Here is a 13,785-nt window from a genome sequence, read left to right as displayed (position 1 = left end):
ACAATTGATATTGATTTTTAAACAGGAAGCTGTCTTATGCTGGCCTGAGTGGAAAGGACGTCAGAGTAAATTTAAGATTAAATATATGGGTCGTGTATTACTGTGGGCAAAAAAGTATTTCCTGTCTTTGAAGAAGTTTTGCCTTATACATGAGTTGAGATTTTTTTACTGAATGAAGAGATTGCCCTGTGTTGTTCCATAAATGTCTGTCATACGTTATGGGTTTGTATTTAGAGCATTTCTTTGACCTGTACAGAGGTTTTCTAGGTACTGTTGCGTTTTCTCAGACTTGAATGCCTGAAATTGGCCTCTTCATGTGTAGTGACAATGAGTCAAGTTCTTTTCTGAATGAGTCAAGCTCACTCTTTAAAAAGCCTCGCGGAATAAACAAACATGATATCAGATACATGGAAAGTAGAAGTGACTGACCGAGGAAGAAAAGGGATACAGGAAAGAGTCTGTCTCACGGAAACGGGGAAAATAAGGTTTTCCTGTGCAGTGGTGGAAAAAGTACCCAATTCTCATACTTGAGTAAAAGATACCAAAAGTAGAAAATGACTCAAGTAAAAGTCAAAGTCCTGGTTTTATATATACTTAAGTATCAAAAGTAAATGTAATTGCTAAAATATGCTTAAGTATCAAAAGTAAAAGTATAAATCTTTTCAAATTCCTTACAATAAGCAAACCAGATGGCACAATTTTCTTGTTTTTTTGTTTACGGAGCCAGAGGTACACTCCAACACTCAGACATCATTTACAAATGAAGCTTGGGTGTTTAGTGAGTCTGCCAGATCAGAGGCAATAGAAATGACCAGGGATGTTCTCTTGATAAGTGTGTGAATTGGACCATTATCCTGTCCTGCTAAGCATTCGAAATGTAACAAATAATTTTGGGTGTCATGAGAATGTAAAGAGTAAAAAGTACATTATTTTCTTTTGGAATGTCGTGAAGTAAAAGTACTACTTTACACCGCTGTTCGTGTGTCATTTGATCTAGCTGGTTGACAGTGGGAGAGATGGCAGAGGCAAGGAAACACACAGAGATACAGAGAACACTAGGAAGGGCATTGAAGCATAGACCTGAAAGAGCTCATTCACACCAAGCACACACAGCAGGTGAGATGACTTTGAGTCCTCATGATTACTCAGGCCAGTCAACTGTAGGAGAGATGAGATTGAATACTGTAGGAGAGAAAGCCAGTTACTCCCTGTGTCCAGGGTTAAAGTAACATATATGTAGCCCTGAAGGGAGATATGGGGTTCTTTATATTCATATACAGTATCAGTTTGGACACATACTCATTCCAGGGTTTTTCTTTATTTTTACTATTTTCTACATTGTAGAATAATAGTGAAGACATCAAATCTATGAAATAACACATATGGAATCATGTAGTAACCAAAAAACACACCTCCAGGCTGTGTAAGGGCTATTTGACCAAGAAGGAGAGTGATGGAGTGCTGGCCTCCACAATTGGGATGGTTTGGGATGAGTTGGACTGCAGAGGGAAGGAAAAGCAGCCAGCAAGTGCTCAGCTCATGTGGGAACTCCTTCAAGACATTTGGAAAAACATTCCAGGTGAAGCTGGTTGAGAGAATGCCCAGCGTGTGCAAAGCTGTCATCAAGGCAAAGGGTGGCTACTTTGAAGAATCTCAAATATAAAATATATTTTGATTTGTTTAACACTTTTTTGGGTTACTACATGATTCGATATGTGTTATTTCATAGTTTTGATGTCTTCACTATTATCTACAATGTAGAAAATAGTAAAAATATATATTTTTAAACTTGAATGAGTAGGTGTCCAAACTTTTGACTGGTACAGTGTACTTACATATGCACATATACCACATACCTTCAAACATATAACCCACAATAACCAATACCGCTGGAGAGAGTGAGAGTTCCCAAAGTGAAACTCTCAGGGAAAATTGATACATTTGGACTTGTGAAAAGGGTTCTTAGCTGAATGCCTTTGGATACAACAGTATTGAATTCCCATACCGATTTGGCCCAAATCCATTCCCAGGGTGTAAACTATAGGGTTGAAAGCTTTATGGCCGAAGCTCCCATAATATATGCCCAGTGGAAGGCTAGGTTGAGCCTTGACTGCCAAGACATGGGGGCAAAGGGGTTATTTTCACACTGGTCTTACTGACAGTGGATTGTCATGGAGGAAATTGAGCCATGATTGGTGTCTGAGTTCAGAAATAGACATCCGTCTTCAGGGTTCCCTCTCCGACATTTTGTATGTGACAGATGTGGCATTTCCCCACCCAATCTTTACTCCTAAGCAGGTTTGATGATTTGACATGTGTTGACTGAAAGCAAACAAACCCGAGACTGAAGTCTGATTACTAAATTACAGCGTGGATGTGTAACTACCCATTTGTTGATTATACGCTCGGCCCGTCTGAAATCCTGATATCTGACAGTGAAACGTCATGTTTTGTCCTGAATGACAAGAAGACGTAGCACTTGTTATTTCTGTTCCTTTTCTGTTCTGGTCTTTAGGCATCGGTTCATTATTGGGTGGCATGGATCAAAACTGATTGGCAATGGCAATCTCTTATCAGCAATCCTTTGACGAGATAAAAAAAAAAACCCTGAAAGGTAGGTAAGAAAGAGTATGGAAGAGAAAGAGAGAGGCAGAGAGGGAGTGGAGAGGAAGAGCAAGAAAGCGCTTGCTGATTAGATCGCGCTTACTTGGGTTTTTGCTCACACATTCGCAAATGAATGTGCAAGTGCGCCTGCGCGCGCACACGCGCATGCATATGCGCACACACACGCACACACACACTGCAAAAGCTTGTTCCTTACCCTGCCTTTACTCTTTACAAGTGAGTCTGTCCCTCTACATTTCTGCAACACAGGTTTCAGCCTGAATCCCAAACCAGTCTGCACTAATCAGCCCAGTTGCGCTGTTCCTCACTGCTCCTTACATCGGTGGGAATCTGGTTTGAATATAGAATTGGGGATATCATTACTACCCACACTTTCTCCCTTTTGTTAAACAAGCACCACGTGAGTCCAAATACAGCACCGTTATCCATTGTCTATATCTACATAGGTAAAAATGTAACCTTTGACACAGTGCTAAAACCTTCTACCAGTTTGATTCTGTTACAACCTTAAGGCTCTATCGCTCCCCCATAATCATGATGAACCACAAATTAGATGTGCTTGTGTATCAACATCACAACACATTATCAGTGTGTCATAATGTGTTGTGTTATGTATTGTTTCATTGTGTGTAACTGTGATTGGACCTCAGGAAGAGTAGCTGCCGCCTTGGCAGGAACTAATGGGGATCCAGAATAAATACAAACTATGTAAAAAAAAAAAAATTATAATAATTTGTCCCAATACTTAGCTGTGTAACCGCACTACAATAGTGGGTGGGCAAATACCATTCTTAAATCTATTAGCATTATATTTGAGTCGACGACCAAGACAAACAAACGCAATATTGACGGTAAACCAACATCCCCAAAAATATGTTCTCATCAACAGTGACTGGATGTGTATATACAAAGTAAACATCCCTTTCGTAAATGTGGACTCACAAACCATCTCTGAATACATAAACATCCCTAATTGAACGGGCATGTGTGTTTCACCTTGGAGTGGACCAGTGGATGTGTAAACAACACGCATGTATAAATCCAACAAAAGAGTGGATGTCTAATCGAGTACACGAGCTACGCGAGACGTTGCGGCGCCGACAGCGAGGAGGACACCGAGACGCGTTGAAAAGCAAAAAGAAAAGTGGAAGAGAGAGAAAGATACAGTTATAGTCATTAATAGAGAGAGCGAGAGAGAGAGACAGCTCTCTGCATCCTGTCTTATCTGGCGAAAGGTGGAGGCATGGGAGGATCATTGTACTGGAGGCTCATCTGCGAGTCTGAGATACAGTGAGAGAAGAGAGGGAGAGGGGAGAAAAAAAGAGGCTGATTTGCAGCTTGTCCCTGAAGACGGGGAAAGGATTATACTCACAGAGAGAGAGAGAGAGACACATACATACACACACACACACACACACACACACACACACACACACACACACACACACACACACACACACACACACACACACACACACACACACACACACACAGTCTCAGCAGCACAGTCACAAACCCTGCCTACCTCCAATCTCCAGCACTGCACTTTGCACTCCTCCTTAGCTCTTCATTGGCGCTCGATACACACACACACACCACACACACACTCCACTGCCATGTAGAGTCTCTGCAAAGAATACACCGGCACAGGACCAGCCAGGTACGATCCATCCATTCCTGCTGCTCTATAATTGACAAATTCTGCATCAGTGGACTGGATGAGTGGTGCTGAAATGAGCCATGCAGGGCAGTCAGCTCAGCTGCATACAGTAGCAGACCTTCTCCTTGCAAGCTGCATGCACCAAGATTATCTGGCTTTTGCATAACCCAGGAAGAGAAGCAGAGGGAGAGGGGCTGGATGCTCGAAGTGTGGTGGAGCCCAAATCCTCCAGTGCTCCGCTCTGCTGCCCAGGGAGAGAAGTATGCGGCAGCCAGGCAAGGCACATCAGCCTTAACCCGGATTGACCTTGATAAGTTAATGGACTATTAGACACCATGTGGAGCACTAGCCAGTCTCACCTTCTTAAATGGCACAGTTAGCCTTCATACCAGTCCATTTCTCAAGTGGCTGGGGCAGCCACGAATATGGATGAGGTTGTAAACTAAAAGACATGTCAGAGCAAGACGCAAATGGTCATGTCGTTTGCATGATATATTAATCTTGTATTTGGTTGTGAAATAGCCGTGTAGACCATTTTTGAAGGGGGAAATTCTGATGAGCATGTTGGACTATGCCGTGCACCCCTCTGGCTTTTTACGCGGATGGCTTATGATAATATCTTACTTTATTTTTAGCATACTTCGAGGTTTTGCTTCGTATATCGGAAAGAGCCTCAGCTTTGGTGATATATAAGGGCTTGTCTATACAGCCCAGAGAGAATATTGCTGACTCAAAATCAATTGGATGCTTTTGAAGTTTATGTATTTTCCAAATTCCCCGACTTAGAGAATCTAAGACTTCCGAATCCTTTTGATGTCAGTTTGATATCAGTTTGTAAATCCCCAGATATCTAGAGCTTTCTTTTCTTGAAAACAACTTTCAATGAAGTGGCTGTGTACTATTGCAGCAGAGAATGTCAGCTCCAAATTGAGGGGGAATTTGCGTTTCGTTGTCACTTTGATCCAGCTTTAAATTTTTTAAAGAATTGTGTATCTTTGATCAAATGTCACCCATCTCGCAGAGCACTTAATTATGTTTTCGCTATGATGGCTTAATTTCTCAGTACATGTGTTCATCATATAGTAATTTATAGCCAGGTTCCTATCAGAATACTCATATACACCGCAGTTAAGGTCAACTTGACAGACATAGACCACCCTTTTGATACACTCTCAAAGCTGTCATTTCCCAGTTACAAGATGCTGCATTTTTTCAAAGCTGACATGAGGGGGGTAGGGCTGGTCTGATTGTTGTTGTCTGTCTCATCTGGCTGTGGTCTGACTGCGGTCTGTCTGTGGTCTGGTTGTCGTCTGGCTGTGGTCTGACTGAGGTCTGTCTTTGGTCTGGTTGTGGTCTCTGGACTGGTTTTGATAGGGTTGTGGTCTGGCTACGGTCTCACTATGTTCTAGCTGTGGTCTGGCTGTATGGTCTAACCATGTGGTCTGGTTGTGGTCTGGCTACGGTCTCACTATGTTCTAGCTGTGGTCTGGCTGTATGGTCTAACCGTGTGGTCTGGTTGTGGTCTGGCTACGGTCTCACTATGTTCTAGCTGTGGTCTGGCTATGGTCTCACTATGTTCTAGCTGTGGTCTGGCTGTATGGTCTAACCATGTGGTCTGGTTGTGGTCTGGCTACGGTCTCACTATGTTCTAGCTGTGGTCTGGCTATGGTCTCACTATGTTCTAGCTGTGGTCTGGCTGTATGGTCTAACCATGTGGTATGGTTGTGGTCTGGCTACGGTCTCACTATGTTCTAGCTGTGGTCTGGCTGTATGGTCTAACCGTGTGGTCTGGTTGTGGTCTGGCTACGGTCTCACTATGTTCTAGCTGTGGTCTGGCTGTATGGTCTAACCGTGTGGTCTGGTTGTGGTCTGGCTACGGTCTCACTATGTTCTAGCTGTGGTCTGGCTGTATGGTCTAACCGTGTGGTCTGGTTGTGGTCTGGCTACGGTCTCACTATGTTCTAGCTGTGGTCTGGCTGTATGGTCTAACCGTGTGGTCTGGTTGTGGTCTGGCTACGGTCTCACTATGTTCTAGCTGTGGTCTGGCTGTATGGTCTAACCGTGTGGTCTGGTTGTGGTCTGGCTACGGTCTCACTATGTTCTAGCTGTGGTCTGGCTGTATGGTCTAACCGTGTGGTCTGGTTGTGGTCTGGCTACGGTCTCACTATGTTCTAGCTGTGGTCTGGCTGTATGGTCTAACCGTGTGGTCTGGTTGTGGTCTGGCTACGGTCTCACTATGTTCTAGCTGTGGTCTGGCTGTATGGTCTAACCGTGTGGTCTGGTTGTGGTCTGGCTACGGTCTCACTATGTTCTAGCTGTGGTCTGGCTGTATGGTCTAACCGTGTGGTCTGGTTGTGGTCTGGCTACGGTCTCACTATGTTCTAGCTGTGGTCTGGCTGTATGGTCTAACCGTGTGGTCTGGTTGTGGTCTTTCGTCGGTCTGACCGTGAGGCTACAGCAGGTTGGTTGTGATCGAAACTCTGACGCCAAGAAGAGCTGACCTAGTGGACCACACACACACACACATTTCTTTCTGTTTAATTGTCTGCCAGACTGAATCAATTTCACATTAGCCTTCCTTTTCCTTCTGCGCATCAGTCTTTTTAATTGCTTAGCCTACTTCACTTTCCATGTAGCAGTTGACTTATGACCATTGTTGAATATTTATGTAAAATGTTGCCAGTTATGAATTGCTGCCGTGTGAATTGCCTCAGAGTGCATCCCGTTTGCAGTCAAAGCAATTATGCTTAAGCAAAATGAGTGGATTCAGCAAATTGCTGAAGATTAACCAAATAAGTGCCGTCATGCAGTGATCTTTACGGTACACGTGCTATCCATAGAAAATGTTTCCCTTGGTTGGCATAGTGTATAATACTGATGTAGTATGCTTGTGTTATGACTCCAAAACAGGGCTATTCGATTAGGGTCTCGCAGGACTGAAACACTCCTGGTCGCGATCCAATCAGAGACCATGACTGAACTTTGTAGCTAACGAATGACATCCATTTATCAATTAACTGGCAAGCAGAGAAGAAGCCAGCAATACTTCAACCCTGCAGGGCTGGTAATTAAATAGCCCATCTGCTCCATAATAATGCACTTTCCTCACTCCAAGGATGCAATATAGATACATTATGTTATTTGTGTACCATAAGGTATTGTATGCCCTGAGTAGGCCTCTCTCATCACGCCTACTCCTCGTATTTGTCTTATTGAACCTGTAGTAAACCCTTCTTCATGACATTGTGTACACGCTCCACCCTAATGCCGCTTGGTTGCCCCTCATTCACAGAGCTAGCTGCCTGGCTGAATCCCAGTCTTAATTAGTCTGCGTTAATAGCTCACAGACTATGACTCATCCAGCCCTTCAGTCAATGACACACATCACTCAGCAAGAACCTGTGTCTGAACCCAGAGGGAGAGAAAGTCTCCTCACTTCCGAGCATAGATCCTGGCCGGGGACAACGTTCGCAATAGCAAATGACTGTGGCCATGGTTAACACAGTGTGCATTGTCAAAACTTAAAAATGACATGCACCAGCTGTCATAGTAGTTATGCACAGGTACTGTAGAAAACATATTCCAAAACATACTCCAAGGTATAGTCATAAAGTGAATTGAGGTCCATACGATATCCAATGGAATATCGTCATCGTTATGTAATTACCATTTCAACATAAAAAAAAAAAAAAAAAGCCAAAAATCTGCCCAAACTGATTTTAATTAGGAAAAACGGTTCCCATGTATTCCTATGCATAATAAAGAGACGTGATCGAGTACAAATGTAAGCAAGGTTTGAAACAATTATGTTTTAGTCAAATATTATGAAACTGTTTGAATTGTGGTCCATTTGCAGTCTACAATTGATCTGGACTTATGTTCCGGCCCCCTCGACCATCCGCTCAAGAAAATATCAGCCCGCGGCTGAATCTTGTTGATGATCACTGATCTACAGTTTCCTCTGACAAACTGTCACAACTTTGTCTCAGGTCCTCCCAGTGACACTTCACTGAACAATCTGTTCTTGATTGTAATTCCAGGGTGTCATGTGCTTAGCTCTGTGACAGGCTGTCGGCTGATGGACTGCGGTAAACTGTGGTACTGTACTGTAAGATATGAGTGGGATCTTTAGTAAAGAATGTGGTATACGCTATGAATGTACGGTTTGGGCCAGAGGCCATTGGAATAGAATGAGAGGAGGAGAGAGCACAATAATGAGAATCTGCAGTGGTGTTTGTTTGTTTGTGTGTGTGTGTGTGTGTGTGTGTGTGTGTGTGTGTGTGTGTGTGTGTGTGTGTGTGTGTGTGTGTGTGTGTGTGTGCGCGCGTTCGACGTGCGCACTCATATATATGTGTGTGGAGGACATTGAGTTTTCATCGTGAGATGTTTATCTCTGGCAGAACCAATTCCCTCTGCTGGGAGCACAGGGACACACTCAAATAATATAATTTTCATGGAGCGCCAATATATTTCAATATTTTGTCCCTGAATGGATGCACACAATTTTCGTGCTCTTCATAATTCTGAATAATACATGCAGACAAACACGACTGTCTGTACTTGATGACAGATTTGTTTCAATATCCTGTGCTCAGGACCCAGCACCCAAAACATTGATAATCTATTATTTTCCTATTTGCATTACCAATGGTCAACATGTCAAACCCTCCATTCACATTGACTAGAATTAAATAGTGGAGTCAGTAGGGTTTAATCCCCTATGTGTTCCAGTGTTATTCTGAGGGGTCAGTCGTGCTCTTCCAGTAACCAAGCTCTTCAAAAACAGGAAGAGCTAACTGAATGCTAACTGTTTGCAGTACAGCTGTTGGGTGGAAGGAAGCAGTGTGTCGAAGCCTGGTCCCAGATCTGTTTGTGCTGCCTTGCAAACGTTTGACAAGACAGCACAGACAAATCTGGGACCAGGCTAGTGCGTCCATGGTTCAGTAAGAAAGCAGAGATAGCTGTGTGATATCAAGTTGTGAAAGTAATATGGCTGACATCAGTGACCATCGACCAACTTAGGGAGGGAGTAAATGAAGGAAGGAAGGTTGGAGGGATAGGGAGGAAGGTGCAAAGGAGGCAAGGAAGGAAAGAAGTGATTACTTTAAGGAGGGAAGGAGCTATGAAATCATTTTGATAGAACTTGGCCAGAACACAAACTTGCCACTCCCAGAGCTGAGCAGAAATAATCAGGAGTCAGTGTGATGAAATCATAAAAATTTTTTTAAAAAAGGCCTCTGTCACACATCCCATGTCAGCAGCGACCAAGGTTGTTGTGTTTGCCCCATAATGAGAAATGTTTGGCCACAGCCTTGAGCCAAAGCCATTTGGAATTTGTCCAGACTCCAGGTCGGCTGAAATACGACGGCGCCCGGGGCAATGACTATCACTCACCGCGTCTTAAGTTCCCGCTTTAACTCTAATGAACACTCGCTCCGATGATGAATCTCTGGCCGCCTCACAAACTGTGACGGGATGATGACACTTTATGGACGAGGTAGGTAGAGGAGTGAAGGGAGAGTAGGAGGGGTGAAGGAGAGAGATGGCCTCCCCCTACACTGACACGTTTTACATAAAAGATTCAGCAGTGTGAGTAGGAGAAATTAAAAGGATGTTCGTCACCGGTATTAATGGTGTAATTAACGTTCCCGTAACATTTCTAATAACAGGTGAGGATGGGACCTGTGTTGGAGGTGACGGGTCATTAAGAATCCCACTGCTGTGAGTTATACTGCCATGTCAGGGGGTGGAAAAGCACCGGGAGGTACAAGGTTCCTTGTATATAGATGGATTGAACTGGTTTCATTGCAAATGTCATTTGTTATATTAATATAATTTGAATATCAAATGAAAGTGAATATGTCATCTATTAACATCACTTTAGAATACAATAGAACTGTAAATACTATTTTGTCCAATCGATGTGAAAATATGCCTTTGGCTTCACACATGTTCCATTAGAAAGCCTTCAGTCGCCGATAGATTTTCCCTGTCTCCTCTAACAGATCTTTTGCTGTCATGGCTGCATCATGGAATCCCTGGACCCCTGCCCTAATCCACCACATAAGCATCATCACAGTTATTGCTATGTACTGAACGTCTTCTACATAAAAAGAAAATAGACTGCTGACATGCACGATTTTGGGGAATTGTGGACTAATGAACGAAATACTAAAGAGTGTTTTTGAGTGAACTAACCCTTTAAACTGGGTGCAGGGCACCAGCCCTTGACTGTATTACCTTGAGAACACGGGTGGCGTTCGGAGAACCTTAACATCTGTGTGGCTGTGGCTCTCTAACCCTTGAGATAATCACACATAGAGCTGCCCCTCCACAGACTAAGTAATGGGGCTAAACTGCAGAAAATCAATATGGATCCCTCTATCAGCGTGGTCATAAGACATTTGATTTACTGTATGGATTCAGTACTGTCAGCTGTTTAGCTACTGTAGGCCGACGTGCCAAAACAGAGGGGAGTGCAACACTGAATGGTTAACGGCTCGTGTTGCATGAGGCGTGGTGAAGGGACCTTGTGGAACATTTTGAAATAATGCATTGACGCATGCACTGCTATGGCTGATCACGTTATCTGATGCTGACCATTTTCTCCTTTATTTATGAGTTAATTGGTGGACTGTATTGCGTCCAATTCTGGATGCCCAGCTGCTTTTGCAGACGGAGAGTTTGTGTCGTAAGAGCCTGTGTGTGTGGGACTTCACGTGCCTTCTCTGTCTCTCTGTCTCTCTGTCTCTCTGTCTCGCTGTCTCTCTGTCTCTCTGTCTCTCTGTGTCTCTCTCTGTGTCTCTGTGTCTCTCTCTGTGTCTCTGTGTCTCTCTCTGTGTCTCTGTGTCTCTGTGTCTCTCTCTGTGTCTCTGTGTCTCTCTCTGTGTCTCTCTCTGTGTCTCTCTCTGTGTCTCTCTCTGTGTCTCTCTCTGTGTCTGTCTCTGTGTCTCTCTCTCTCTCTCTCTCTCTCTCTCTCTCTCTCTCTCTCTCATGATCTGCCCATTCAGTTCACGGGAGACAGTGGAAAAGCTGTTTTCTACGGTCTGGTACCGCCTAGCCAGCAGATCTAGTTACTATGGATGTTCTGAAAAGGGGCATTGACTGGGTTTCCCTAGGCAGCTCATTTAGCTCCTGACCGTCCTCGCTCAATTTATTCAAGCTATACATCTCCACGGCCACATGGTGGCGCTCTGAAGGAACAGCTCACAACCAATCACGGCTTCTAACACAGAATGGTCCTGACACGCATGGGTGACAAACTTGCTGTCATCGCCAAGATTTGTGACCTCACCCTGTGACAGTCGTGTCCCCTTGAGGCCCCAACAAGATAGGCTTGACTGTTGTGGGCTTTGGCAGATGCTTCAGCTGTTGGGGCTATAGATATACATTGTTTGTGTGTGTATGTATATGTGTGTGTGTTGTGTAGCTGAATGAGATTTCCTTTGGCTCGGGGATTATCGGTAGCCAATGACTGGATCATACGTACATGTCAGATGGCTCAGAGACTCCTATCTCTCCATACAGCTCCTCCACAGGAGGTTGGTGGCACCTTAATTGGGGAGGACGCGCTCATGGTAATGACCGGAGCGGAATCAGTGGAATGGTATCAAATACATTAAACACGGTTTCCAGGTGTTCGATGCCATTCCATTAGCTTCGTTTCAGCCATTGTAATGAGCCGTTCTCCCCTCAGCAGCTTCCACTGATCTCCTCCTATAACACCCAACATATGCCAGCATTATCTATCCTGTATTTACCTTTATGGAAAACGAATGACGATATCAAATATTTAGCATTTGTTATTAAATCTACGTATAACCACAGCACATTTTCTCACCTTTCACTTCCTCTCTCCAATCCCATGTTTCCTCACTTTTGACCCCTTCAGGTCGGGAGAGAAGAAAGGGTCACAAGGCCTCCGCTGGGGATGCCGAGTTCCCGCGGGAGTACCACACCCTGGGCCACGGTGGCACGCGTCGTTTCCCTGACAACAACAACGGGGGGCAGGCGCCCACCTCGGGGGACCGCCAACGCCACAACGACGTCGCTGCCAAGAGCCTGGAGGCCCTTACGAACCTTCACAAGGCTGACATAGAGCGCCAGCGCGAAGCCTTCATGGACCTCCAAAAGAAGCAGAAGTACCCGGCCAGCCCCTGTATGTCTCAGGGCCAGGGCTCACCTAACTGTGGCCGCCAACAGCAGGTAACATCTCGATACTCTCAACACCATGGCCAGAATCAAACTCCAGCATCTACCCTGATCTCTTTTCACTTGGTATAGATCTGAAATAATTGGTGTAAAGGATATGGTGACAAACTATGTTGCTTATCAAATTCTTTAAGATCTACCTCGGCCGTAGCCGTTGCCCATCCCAGGTACAAAAACAGTTGAGAACCACAGGAGTATCCAGGTTACATGTCAATTCATCAGTTCATCATGACATCGTTGGCTAGTAGAGTTATCAGAAGGTGTCAGGGGGAGAGGAAGATGGAAACAGAGATTTGAGATAGGAAGGACAAATAGAGATACTGTATATACCCTTATCCCTCGCCATCCCTCTATCCTGATCCCTCCATCCCTCTACCTCAATCACCTCCCTGAGAATTCTGCCGTCTCTCCACACTCTCTCCTCCATTGGCCAAGTATCCCTCCATCCACTTCTCCCTTTCCTCCCCTGCTTTTCATTTGCTCTGTGTATTTACCCTGGCGCAGCCATTTATCTCTGCACACAAGCGAGCGAGAGAGAGAGAAAAAGAGGGAGAAAAAGAGGGAGAGATGGAAGGACAAATAAAGAGAGAAACAGGTGGAGTCCGTGGTTTCCATGGCAACCCCCACCCCCTCCCAATTCCCATATAAGGAAGTCAATGATATCATATGGCTGGCAATGCCTAGGCATGAAGAGAGTGGAAGAGAGTACGGATGGCAGCAGCAGAGAGAGAGAGAGAGAAACAGAGAGGGATGAGTTGTGAGAGAAAGACTGAAACTGGTATTGGGATGTAGTGGTATAGAGACAGAGAGAGAGGACACTCTACTCTGCTTGGCTCTACTTTGTATATAACCAGACCAACACTGCCTGGGATTTACTGATTCCTCGGGGGCTCGTGGGAGAACAGAGCGAATGCCGTCAGAAAATGGAGAGGGGGGAGGAGGAAGGAGAGGGAGGCATGTGGAGCAGCATGCGAACCGACGAACCACCACCAGTCGCCAGCAGCGGCAGGCTCGATAAGTAACGACAACGGTACCGGTTCTCCCTTTCATTATTTATTGGAGACGTGCAGAATCCTGTGTGTTCTGGTGTTACTGTGGGAGAGATGACTTTCTGCTGCCTCATGTGATGCAGAGAGAGGGAGAAAAGGATAGACAGAAAGGGGTGAGGGAGAAAGAGAGCGCGTGCAAGAGAGCTGTGTCTGTACCTGACTGCGTGCGTGTGTGCATGTGACCATGATCAGCAAGTGTCTGTGTGAGTCTGTGAGTGTGTAGGGGAGACCAGTGCAGGT

At 44.8% G+C, this 13,785-nt stretch overlaps 1 protein-coding gene across 2 annotated transcripts in view; it reads left to right on the top strand.

The window, feature by feature from the left end:
- The first annotated feature begins 12,309 nt into the window (after positions 1–12,309).
- LOC115201074 (SRC kinase signaling inhibitor 1) overlaps positions 12,310–13,785 on the top strand; it is a 37,641-nt gene continuing 36,165 nt past the window's right edge. For both annotated transcript variants that reach the window (XM_029764312.1, XM_029764313.1), the window contains exon 1: positions 12,310–12,490. In XM_029764312.1, coding sequence (XP_029620172.1) covers positions 12,404–12,490 — 87 coding nt within the window. In that variant the 5' untranslated portion in view covers positions 12,310–12,403. The remainder of the gene's footprint in view (positions 12,491–13,785) is intronic.

This window comes from Salmo trutta, chromosome 10, assembly GCF_901001165.1.
Source record: "Salmo trutta chromosome 10, fSalTru1.1, whole genome shotgun sequence".
NCBI lineage: Eukaryota > Metazoa > Chordata > Actinopteri > Salmoniformes > Salmonidae > Salmo > Salmo trutta.
Note: the sequence above shows the minus strand (reverse complement) of the source record. Positions and strands in the feature narration are given on the sequence as shown.